Source organism: Neodiprion fabricii, chromosome 3 (assembly GCF_021155785.1).
Source record: "Neodiprion fabricii isolate iyNeoFabr1 chromosome 3, iyNeoFabr1.1, whole genome shotgun sequence".
NCBI lineage: Eukaryota > Metazoa > Arthropoda > Insecta > Hymenoptera > Diprionidae > Neodiprion > Neodiprion fabricii.
Window position 1 is genome coordinate 4,940,848 of NC_060241.1, and position 12,853 is coordinate 4,953,700.

The 12,853-nt window shown below is 38.8% G+C and overlaps 1 protein-coding gene across 3 annotated transcripts in view; it reads right to left on the bottom strand.

The window, feature by feature from the left end:
- Nucleotides 1-7,817: 7,817 nt before the first annotated feature.
- Nucleotides 7,818-12,853, bottom strand: part of LOC124177744 (disintegrin and metalloproteinase domain-containing protein 10-like) — an 86,428-nt gene continuing 81,392 nt past the window's right edge. For 2 of the 3 annotated variants that reach the window (XM_046560505.1, XM_046560504.1), the window contains one exon: nt 7,818-12,424. In XM_046560505.1, the coding sequence (XP_046416461.1) occupies nt 11,573-12,424 (852 nt within the window). In that variant the 3' untranslated portion in view covers nt 7,818-11,572. The remainder of the gene's footprint in view (nt 12,425-12,853) is intronic. The other variant, XM_046560506.1, reaches the window with a different exon arrangement.

The window sequence follows — 12,853 nt, forward strand, 5'->3', positions numbered from 1 at the left end:
ATTATATATAGCCGACAAGAACTTATCGATGATTACTTCGTCGATGTTGCATAAGCAGCAGCCAACTACCTGTAAGCATCTGGCCAAACTTGCGTGTTTGAAAACTTATACCTATACACGGGTTTTCGCTCCCGCCACTGAGGCAAATTGACTGTGAAATTTTCATCGGCGCAAGCACCGCTAGGTAATTATGGACAGATATACTAGCGCTTTCCTCAGATTTTAGCTTTTCCAAGTCAGAAGAGATTCTCAGGACACGGTGCGGCAAATACATTTAAGAAAGAGAAAAAATGAAATAATAAACAAACGAAACGGAATGGAACATTGGTAACGAAATTCGATAATGAAACCAACTTTTGCTATCAGGATACTTATCACAAGGACGTTATGACACTTCGACTTATTAAACGTCTTTGCAGAAAGTTAGGTACGATCATTAATTGAAGTCCGCTTCGGGCACAAAGATTACGATGTTAAAATAACGCGTCGCAATCTGTAATAACGACATATAATATAGTATATACAAGTCTCAATGAGGACTGCTGGAAGAACTCTCAGGATGTCATGATCTTCGTTTCAGCATCATGAAAAGTGACCAACCAATCCAACTGTGGAACATTACTGATGGCTACTCTACACACTTACATTTTTATAAGTTGAAATAACCATGAAAATGTTATGTTTTTCGTTTCGGCATGACGAAAAGCGACTAACCAATCGAACTGTGGAACATTGTCGATGGCTACTCTACGCACTTACATTCGCATATGTTGGAAGAACCTTAAAAATGTTGTGATTTTTGTTTCAGAGTGACGAACAGCGACTAACCGATCGAACGATCGGACACTACCGATGGCCACCCTACTCAGTTCCATTTGTATAAATCGCACCGACCACCGCGGAACGCTGCAGAGGGTCTCAATCCCGAGTAAGGAGGATCGTGTCCAGTGGACCGCAATGGTCAGATAAACGAGAAAGCGTAGCGAGGTCCATTCCGCGTTTTCTCTCGATACGAGGTGGTCTGCAGCCCTTAGCAAGGCTTGGTCCCGGGAAATGTCCTCCGACCCACAAGGCGCGTCGACCTCCTTAGAGACGTACACATAGGTATATGAGTGCAGTCCCTCGTCTCTGCTATAAGGTACCCACTTCTTCTTTCCTTTATTGCCATAGTTCACCGCTTGCGGAAATTATGGGGTCTTAACTTTGCCCATATTTTCTTATCGGGAAAAACGGCTCCGCGAGATAGCCTCAGGGTTATATTATTGCCCTGCGTATATATACACATATATATGTACATGTATATAGACACATAGTATTTTCGCTCAGTATGAGGTATTGGAAAGAGACCCCGATTACGTCGGCTACTCCCTTTCTCAATTAACCAGTCGTTATCCGCCACTCGACGTTTCTTCGCATTTTGCGTTCAGGGAAACCCGTCTGAGCCGGCTTCAAGACGTCTTGATTAATTGCTGCATCGTTTTCAGCTGTTCCAAAGCTGTCTCATAGAGAAGAAGAGTGCTTTTTGAATGGAACTTGACCGTTTTCTGGGAATTTCATTACACTGGCTACTCCTCATACCATTTCGCAACAAGCAGCCACTTATGGTATCCAGCTCAGACGTTCCAGTTTAGGGGTGAGTAGACATTGAGAAGTGGTGAATTTTATACATACGGTGTTGCTTCGTAGTGAAAACTTTTTCGTTACAATCTTTCGTCGCAATGAGCGAATGTGGTGGATTAATGATGAGCGGAGATCAATGGGGGATAATCCCCTGAAGAGGATCGTTCACTCCTCGGTTTCGGAGTCTGGCGGGTATTTTCAAGGTAGACGTAGGAATCGATGCTGACGGATGAGAGGTCTTGGCTTATCGGGAATGACGTACAGATCGGATTACCGACGGGTTCGAAAATCAGGATGGCTCTTGAGCGAAGAGCATTAAGCCCTGACTCGCGGCGTTCATTCTGTCGAACGTCATTGTGTATTTTAAACGAGGCGTCAAGTGTCTCTTTGGAAATCGTCGATCGAAACGAGGTAGTGAAAAACGTGGAAGCCTCGCTTGAAACTTCTTCAAATCGGGAAAGATTAGATCATTCCTCGTTTATACCATTCGGCTGAGTCTCCCTTGGGACCGAAGCCGCCAACTTGGGTCTCCGATCTCATTCTAAGTTCGGTAACTCGATTCCTCCCTACAGAAAAGGATTTGCCCCTTGATCGATTTCCATAAAAATAAAACAGAAAGTAAAAACTCGATTTTTTTTTTTTTTTTATCGCCTTGGAATTATTTTCACAGAATGGGGCAAAACCCCGGCACCGATTTTCGTCTGCGCAATTTCTGGCTAAACTTAGGACGTAAAAGTGGCAGAGCCAGTTTCTTCCTTCGTTCTCGGAATGAAAGAGAGCGAGGGTGTAAAGCGAGGCTACATTCCAACGGAACATTTTCGTCCCGTTTCGAAAGACGAGAGAGAAAGAGAGAGAGAGAAAACTCGTTGTGAATTAGGGGAGAATTAGTATCGAACTCGAGACACAACCGTCTCGGCGCCACGCAGTTCGTATAATTATCGACTTTGCAAAGTTCAACTTTGCCAAATTTCCTCGCGTTATGGGCGCAAGGAACCAAGTGCGTTACAAAGATCCAACCGAGAATGAGAATTTCCTTTAAAGGTGTGTGTATTATGTATACCCGAGATACACGTGTACACCGTCTTTGGCATGCCGACCGACGGGGACGTAGAGCTCGGAAAACCTGTTGTTTTAATTAAGGCTAAGTAAAATGGCTTTGCGGGATTCAACTCCTTCTTCGTGATGCTCGTGATAATGAACGCTGGGCTATTAGCGAGAATCACCGCCCAGCTTCGTTACTCCGAATTTTTACGAACAATACTTTACTACTCGAGTTTATTTTATCTAGAACCGAATGCAGCTACAATTCAAACGCCAATGAGGATATCACGAATATTTGACCATAACCTCATTCTTTCATTATTTTTTTCCACCACAAAGTTTGACTGATTCCGATTCCTACAAAAAGCTGCTGAATAAGCGACGTGGAACTTTTTTGTATCGGTCTTCATCGCTGTTTTGTCCTCTATTTGTCAAAAAGTTTTCCCAGGTTCAGGACAGTTGTAGTAGCGAAGGTTTTACTTCTCTTAGAAAAAGTATCTTATATCCCATAATTCTGACGTCTATATACTTTCCAGGATCTTTACAGAAGTTTCTTTATTTTATTTATTTATTTTTTTTTATCGGCAAAATCTTTTTTTATCACATGGGCATGAAAATTTGAGCTTTGCGTAACAGTTTAGCGGGACGAAAGTAGTCAATTTCATCTTAGTTTCGTGAAGATAGGTTCGCGCACGAGCAGTCCGCAATTGCTTCACTTTCTTCTCTAATTGGGAAATCACTTTTGTCCCTAGGTAGGAAAAAATGACGAATCGTATCCCGTAGAACTACTGGACCCCGTGCCAGTCACTAGGGTTAAGTAATGTACATGGAACGCATCAAGTGATGCGATGAAACAAAATTTTAAGCACAACTTTTTTTTCTCAAGATCGATAATACTTTGCGTAGGAACGAGTTTATCGCTTGGACAGACTCAAAATTGTAAGCAGCCAGTTAATCGTGAACTCTGTTCCCGGAAGAAAATTCTCAGTAAACAGATAGTCAAATACTTACCATAGTCACCGGTATTCCAGGAATCACATTCGCAAAGTCGAAAAATAAAACAAAAAAAAAAAAAAAGTGTTTGTTCGACGAACTCGTGAGCAAATATTTGTACAATCGTGTTTCATCGAATTCCATTCTGAGTCAGGAAAAAACGACGGTAATTCGGATTCTTAGAGAAGACCTGCGAGGATCGAATCCTTCGCATATCTTTTACATTCCGACCGATCCCGACACAGGGTGTGAAAAAAATTATAAAGTCGGGAGAGAAACGTGAGTTTGGACGAAAGTAGAAATGGGGGGGGGGGGGGGGGGGAGGGGGACGCGAAGCGCAAAACGAAATGCACGATTCAAGAGATTAATCACTTTCAAATTGGGTGAAAGACGGTTGCGAGATTTCAAACTATTTCGAACAATTTGGTACCAAAAATTTCAAACGATTTCAAGCGATTTACGGTCAAATTCTAAGCGACTTGTTTTTCGATTTCTAATCGTTTCAGCTGATTCCAGGCAATTTTCGGACATTCCAATCGATATCTCCTTCGAAACGCCTTATGCAGAGTATGCTTTGCGATATCAAGAATTGAATATTACACGCGTAAAAGTTAGTAAGAACGTTACACACCTGGAGCACCTGTAATACGTGGCAATTCTTCACCGCAGGGCCGGAAAATTTCTTTCGTTGACAAATTATCCCGGGAGAAATGTTACCATCTAGCTCGTAAATTCAACGCATTAGTATCAGCGAGGCGGAAGAAGAAGAAGAAGAAGAAGAAGGAGAGGAAGAAGGGAGGCGGTTCGCCGCTCGTCGCTAGGGAACTAAGGGAACCTGCTGCTCGCTCGTTCGCTTTACTTACCAACCCCCGTTCCGTGCACAGGGCGCATCCCTCCGAGTAGGTTGTAGGTAGGTACGTCAACTCCATCGAGATAACCTTCAGCTCCGAAGCAAAACTTTAAACTTCGCTTCCCTTCACCCCTGGCACAGAAACGGCTCCGATTACCCCCTCTGTGCGTAGGTTTGCATTATATGTATACATAACTTATATACATGTATATATATATATATATGTATATATACATATAGTATACCTTATACACGCACCCTTACGAAACTTCGAGCCGGTATGACAAATTGGACGACGTTATTTATCGCCCCGCCTGCTTCTCTGCTCCGTTATGCGTGTATAATCTCATATACATATATATATTATAATATAATACATGTGCCTACTGCATGTACGTATGTATTACATAACTTAACGGCTATACGTATTACGTAAGAAATTTTGGTCCTCAATTTGATAACGTTGCGTTTCTTTCTTCGTTCGTTCAATCTTTACGCTGTACGTTTACGCTGAGAAAAATGACATTTGTTACAGTAACTAGAAAAATTCAGTAATACAGGTATCGTTAATAAAAACTGTTTAAATATTGTTGTTCATTACGAAAAACGAGGCACGCCTAACCATTTTGCGCTATCGTAGATCCTTTTTTGGCGATTGTGGTAAAAATGAAAATAGTTAAGGACTGAACGGTAACCGGAAATAAAAATTTCTCTCAGTGTATGTTACATTAGAGTGACTGAAGAAAAAAAGTCTTTAGTTTTTTTTTTTTTTTTTTTTTACTTCCACCAGCCGCAACTCAAGTTTGCGATACAAAATAAAACACCATGCGTCGTTTCAGATTCTGCAAGAAATTATAAGTGGTCGCAAAATGGAGTTTTTGATTTCCCATGTAAATAAAACGTAGACGACTTGACAAATATCCTTTCACGAAATACGATGTGTTGGATAGATTTTCTGTTTCTCCTGAAATGTTTTGTACGCAACTTAAAATTAGTTATAGTAACTTGACGTAGAATTCTTTTTTTTTTTTTCAAACCTTTTCCCTTCTTTATTTGAATTTATTTTCTTCTCGTTATTCAAGATCAAATTTTTGTATCTTTCATCGAACAGTTGCCTCCGTTATTCTCTATCGATTACCATTATTAGGTATCCAGAATCACTTTGATTGAAAAACTTCAAATTTGATAATCACAGTATCAGAATCTTTCGAAATGATCGCAATTTTTCTATTAAACAGTTATGTTCACCTTGATATTTTTATTTGCTGTTTTTCTACCTAACTTGTTCATCCATTGCAGAATTTTACCCGAGTTATTTACGGAAATGACGTTATTTTTATCAAAAAATCGTATCTTGTTTCTGCGACGAATTTAAAAATTTCATCAAACCTCGTCCCGAACCCGTCAAGTGAACGGAATGTTGAACGATGTTATATTTTTTAATTTTCATTTCTCCCTTCTTCACTCCCTAACGACTGTTTCAGTGGTGAAATTTTAGCGAAATATGTGGCCAAGCAGAAGAGGAGGTAGAGGATAGACGGGGAACGAGTGGCGGCTAGGCTGGTTTAACGCGAGCGCTAAAATTTGATTAATTGTTCGAAGCAAATATACGTTGTATGTATATCGGTTCGCCCTTGTATAACGTATTTAACGATGCAATTTACACTTGCCGCAGGTTCAACGACCGTCCCTGCAAATTTCCCACGTGTTGTATGTGTAATACACGTACGCATGCGCATCTCTATCCCTACATGTATACCTGGGACGACTGAAAGTAGGGTTATGTTTGAAATTTTTTTTCCGTGCATAAAACTGAATTTTATCGGAAAACCGTTACGTATCTTTTAAACCATGACATTTTATCCGTGTCGTGTGTAAATTTGGTATTGAAAAATTTCAAACGGTAAAATAGGTAGAGTCGTTTTTCTGGGACGTGTTTTTGTTGATAGCGTTTGCGGCACCAGACGTGCCTCCGCCATTTTTTTTTTTTTTTTTGTGAAAAAAAAATTACATAGGTACATACGTATCTTGAAGTAGATAGATAAAACTAGTAATTATCGAGCCGGATTTTAAAAATTCAATTTTTTCTGACCGTGGCAGTGTATGGAATACAATAGGCGATTTAGTGCCTCAGAATTATTAGGGCTTATGATGAAAACAAAAGAAAAAAATAAAATAAATATACTATGCCAAGTATCGAAAAAATGGCTCGACGAGTACTAGATTATTGTGCGAAACCTAACTGTGCAAAACTAGATCCTGATCGGTCCAGTAGTCGCGGAAATATTTCAGGTACCGATTGTGAAAACACGGTTTTGAAACCCTTTAAAGTCTTCTTGTTGTCCGTATGTTCGCCAATAACTCAAGAAGTACTGAACCAATTTTCATTCTAATTTTTTCTGTCGATAGCTGGAACTTCTGACCAGATCTTAGGCTACATTTCGTTACAACGAGATCGAAAGTTTTTGAGGTATAACGATATTTGTAAGCCAAGTCGGAACGGGATCACGCTCACTTATAACGCGAACGCTGACTAAACTTGATATCATCAATCTTCGTTCAAATATCTTGAATTTTAAGCAAGATTGTTTTTAACTGAACGGAATTTTCATTTTGTTAAATTAAATTTTGATACGGGCGGACCCGCGACGGGCTGCTAGTGATATTATACGAAAGGTCCGTCGTCTGCTAAAATACAAGAGCAGTTCTTTGCCAGGGTGGCCAACCGTCGTGAATGTAACCTCAAAAATATTCCATCATTCGTTATGTATTCAGAGTGACGCGAATTGAAGCAAAGAGTTTCTAGTTTTTGACTAAAGAAATTGTAACGTACATATGTGTGTCGGAAACAATTTTGAAGAGAAAATCACAAATACTCTTTGCTTTTTTGTATTTGACAGTTTTTTTTCTACCTTCTTGATTTATCGTATTTGTTATTGTTCATGTTCTCGAATGGTCCCTAATTTTTTACTTTAATTATAACACTACTTAATACACGCATATAATACAGGTACTTACCTATTAGGTATGTTTTGTCCAGCGGTTTTTGGATGAATCAATGTAACACGTTGTAAAGGTTGAATTGCGTTTATAATTTCAATGTTTTATTAGTCGAGTGTCTGTGTGTGTGTGTTTGATACATACAATTTATGGATGATTATATATTATACAGCCTTCTCTCTTACTTCGTTAATAATATTATTACTTTATATAGCGTTATTCATACGATCAGTTTAGTTTTTCATTTTCAATTATTTACATACAAAGTCCGTGTAAAAATACAGGAGCCCGAAATTTTGCGTTAATTTTTTTCCTGCTACTAGTCGTTTCATTATTTTTTTTTTTTTTTATTTTTTTTTTTTCGTATTCTGTTGGTGCATTTTCATTTTCTTTTTCTTCCCTAATCAATCGCGTACATATTACAATAGCATTTGTACAAGTATTATATATATATATACATAATATATGTATACGTTACATATGATGCATATTGTATGTATAATATATAGTTGCTATAGTTTGTTGTTGAACCTCAGACGGACTTTGTTCGTAACGTCGATCTATTTCTCGTCGAGTTACAATATTGTGATGTGTCATTTTAGAAGTGTTTTTCTCTGCCTTTCCTTATTCCTGCTTTAAGTACTTTTTTCATCTGTTTCTTGACTCGGTATAATATATTTCTTAATTCATTCAACCTTCAAACGAATTGCCAGCAATTCGACAGATTCACGGGATTAAATTTAACAATCATCGCGAAATTACAATAAAACAATCAGTGATTAGTGAGTATGACAAGATAATAAAAATCACTATTCTGCTTGTTTCGCTTCAGTTATAATTCAAAGGAAATGAAATCGGTACATGAATATTGAAATTTCACGTGTATCGTCCGATATCGTAGTCGATCTTTTTACACATATCGTTATAATTCTTACCTATGCAATAATAGATATACAAGGATATTATATAATAAATTTTATATAGTACTCAATACGTTTATTTATGTTTGTATTTATTGTTTCCTATATGTGTGTCATGTATAATATGCGAACGAGGCAGACTGGCGCGTCTCTCGTATAATCGGTACATAATCATGTCGAATTTAAATATTTACATACATGTGTATATATATATATATATACATAAATGAACAATGTTATATACATGGTACATACAATATGATATAGGAAATAGATTGGAAGACAATTCGCAAAATATGGAATGTTAGTTACGATTTCGTTTTTCTATTTTTTTTTTAAATTCTTTTTTACATTTATAATTTTTTGAATCCGTTGAGAAATATCGATTCAGAAATAAAAAATGGAGACTAAAACTGTCCGTCAATGAGGGAATTAATTATTTACACAGAACGGAGCGTTGACTGTGCAGATTATTAATTTTCATTAACGAAGCAATAAAACGTGTGGATTAACGTACGATATATACACCGTTTGCCAAATGATCGTGCCGCACGAATTTTGCAATCATAAAACGACGATATTAAACACACCTCGTAAAATCTAGAAATGATCACAATCCTCGATATATGTAATATACGTATCGAGAGAATTAACAGGAAGAAATATATCACCGGCATTACTAAAATAAAAAGTAATTTCAACGTTGTTAATTCAATCACAGCGATCTGACGAAAAGTTCAGTTTTTTTTTTTTATTTTATTCTCCTCCGTTGCAAAATTATAAAACTGCATCGTGTAAATTTCGGAGGGAATTTTTCAACCGTAATATCCAAATCCTTTATTTTATCTCTACGTATACGATAACGTTTGCTCTCCGTTCTTTATTTTGTTTTTACCGCCTGTTGCCTTTAACACTCTTCTCTCGTCACTGTCTAATTAATTAAATCTGTGGGCCGTGTGTGTTATCAGAGCGAAAGGACTAATGAGTATCGAATTCGCTGAGAGGCTGCCCGGTATCAAAGAACGCATTAATTTCAAATTAATTACAGGTATTATATTTCGACGGGGCGGGTGAATCTGATTGAAATAACGTTTCACCGTGATCCAATTACGTGTGAATATTGATAACAAATATATATCTGTGTAAATTATCATTCGTATATTTGATGCAGGGATGAAGAATTTTTAATTCGTGTAAAATGTGCATTTGTCACGAAATGTGGAGAAATTTTCGTTATTTGTAAATTTTCACCGCTGGTCCGTCGGTGCAGTTTGCGATTCTCGATCCCACCAACCCAACAGAACTTTTCCAATTACTTCGGTAACGAGGTTAAAACTAGAATCTAGCTGGTATAATATCGCGTATATAAGCTGACTTTATACCTTCCAGATTTCAACCCCTCCACGTTGCCGACAATTCTATGGTTGTAATATATGTATGTGATTCAAATATTCGGTACGAATTCGGTGAAACTCGCCAATTCGACCGCGGTCCGAAATTCAAAGGAAAAATTAAACGGACGGGAGGAAAAAAACTGGGACGTGATTCGTGGTTAAGAAGCGATATTTTTGCCAGGATTTTACATTTAGCTCGGCGTTTCTACGAACTATAGATATATTCGCAAAAAATCTATAAATCATTCGGAAAATTGACAAAGTTATGCGTGAAGTAAATTTTCGCTGATAATTTTCAAACTCGCTGCTCCATTTTCAAAGTAAATAAAAATTTCGTAAAGCTTTCTCAAGAGTTTTTCAATTTAGATTTTCGATCAACGGAAATTCATGGGTATCAATTTCTTATTTAACACTTCCTGAATCAGTCTTCAGGAATTCTTCTGAAATTCACACCATTGGATGAAAATATAAAAAAAAAAATTAAAAGAAGGAAAATAAAATTGAGAACATCGAGCTACAGAAGGATTCGATTACATATATATGTGTATAATTTTTACACGACACAGTCGGAGCATCGATATTATATTACGTACGATAATTTCGAGTCTTATTTATGTTTTTTTTTTTTTTTTTTTTTTAGTACATGTCGAAGTATAAGGACATATTATATTAAACCACCATAACTATAATTAACAGTTGATTCACGTCTGCCTCATAATCGAACTAAGAACGGACAAAGTAGAACGCGGAGAATACAACGATTTTATTTACAATTTTCAAAAAATATATAATATGTATATACTATACATACACTCAACTCCTCCGTTCATGCGCTCGGCATATAAATTTTCTTATACGCATATAGTTACGATGTATGTGTAGTTAGATACTCATAAGGGTTTCTGCTGCACGTTATAATTATCGTTTTAAGTAGTATTTGGTTAAAGTTCACGATGTACATTTATTAATTGTCGTTACCGCCGTTATTTACATCCTTGTCGATGGCACTCGACGCTTTTAAAAACCACCACAAGCACCACAAGCTTCGCATTTATCGTAATATCGATAATTCTTATTACAATACAACTATACGTATATACAAGGAAATATCATATCACATGTACGTACCAGGATCACATTTTTCTCGGTTATTTCAAACTATAAACACCGAACTGAAATGCATCGATGTTTAACATATATTTTCGCAAGTCCATTGTCGTTATTATACGATAATTATTTTTAAATTGTTCGCACATTATCGTCACGTTTATAGATTATGTTGGATGTTTTCACTTCACTCGCGATCAGTCGTACAATAGCACTTATGTTTTTCATCAAAAATTTAGTTGATATTCAGATTTCCGATGGTGAACCGTTTCATCAACTATCGATAATCAACGCTTTAAATTCTTTCCACCTTCCGATCACTTTAGGTGCACGTATAATTATAATATATATTATCGAGTAGAGGAATACAGTTGGTTCACATGGTATATATATATATATAAATTTTTTTTTTGAGATTTTCCCTTTATTTTTTACTCTTTCAAACTTTTATTTCATTCTTAACTACTTTTTCCCTCGCAAAAAGTTCATCTACTTTACCCTCATGGAAATAAAATTAAAAACATATCAACGTATTATCGATAGTCTTCCGAGAGGAACAATAACAGATCAGAACAAAAGGAAAAACGAAACATCGACGATCACCGCGTCGCTGAGACATCGGCAACGCGAGATAAAGGGGGCAGGGGTCACGCGTTATCGGTAAAAAGGAATTCGCATTCGGAAAGCAGTACCTCAAGATCCGACGGGACGGTGTGGAGGTCCGAATTGGCGGCGTGATCCGGCGCCGAGACGTTGGCAGGTTTGGTCGGTGTGCGCTGCTTGGTCCTTGCGTGCTTCGTTTTACCTGGCGTGGTCCGGATGAGAACCCCTGTCCGAGGCGCACCCGTCCGACAGGGGGCAGCGTGAGCGGCGCCGGTGGCGCCAACTTTGTCAGCCTTGCGAAGCTTGACGCTGAACTTGAACGGCGGCTTGTAGACAACCTGCAGCCGCACTCTGTCGCTCTTCTCGCTGCTTCTGGCGATGGAACCAAGACTCCGAGCCTTCGGGTCAGTCGGTCGTCGCAACGTAACCTGCCGCGTTCGACCCGTCGCGTTTCTGCCACCTCCACCCGACGTCAGACCCGCAGGAGTCGACTTGCTTTTAGGCAGGCAGGACGGCTCCTCGGCTCTACCCTGCGATGCCATCAGCCAGGATCGTACCTTGTTCTTTGGGTCTGAGTCGGCTATCGAAGTCGTCGTGTCGTTTTCCGCCTGAGCCGCCGAGTAGTCGATCACCTCCTTCTTTTTTCGACGCTTCTTGTTCAGTCCGTTGTTTATGTTGTTGTTGGACTCCGACGAACCCTGGACCTTTTCCTTAGACGTCTTCTTCCCTCGAACTCCCGACGCCAGTAACACCTCAGCGACTCGTTTACGCGAACTCACCTCATCTATCGCTGTCACTGTCCCCGGTGATCCTGCACCCGGAACCACTAACGCCACAGCCGCCGCCGCTGCCACTACCGCTGCCCCTTCCGGGGCTACTCTCTTCTTTTTTCCAACCTTTGACCGTCAAACAATCCATTAATTTGGACCCTGTATCGGGCCTCTGACGGATATTGGGGTGGGAAGTCATTGGGAAGATGGAGAACGGGATTCGGATTGAACATCAATGGAGAACTCGCCTGGGATTCGGAAACTTCAGGATTAAATTTTACTCGTTATGGTGACAGTGGTAAGTGTCATACTTCGAAACGAACGCTATATAATCATTGAACGAACAGTTCGATACACTCGCCGTTTTCATTCTGAATCTCGAGTGGAGACCAAATGGAAACTTCGGAATTTAATTTGACTCCACTAAGTAACGAGTTTAGGATCAGTGTTCCAGAAGCAAGCTGATGAACGTGTTTCTACGCCACAGTTATAAGTGTGACCCTTCGAAATGAAAACGGCAGTGACGAATGAACAGAAACCTTTGGATCTACAATT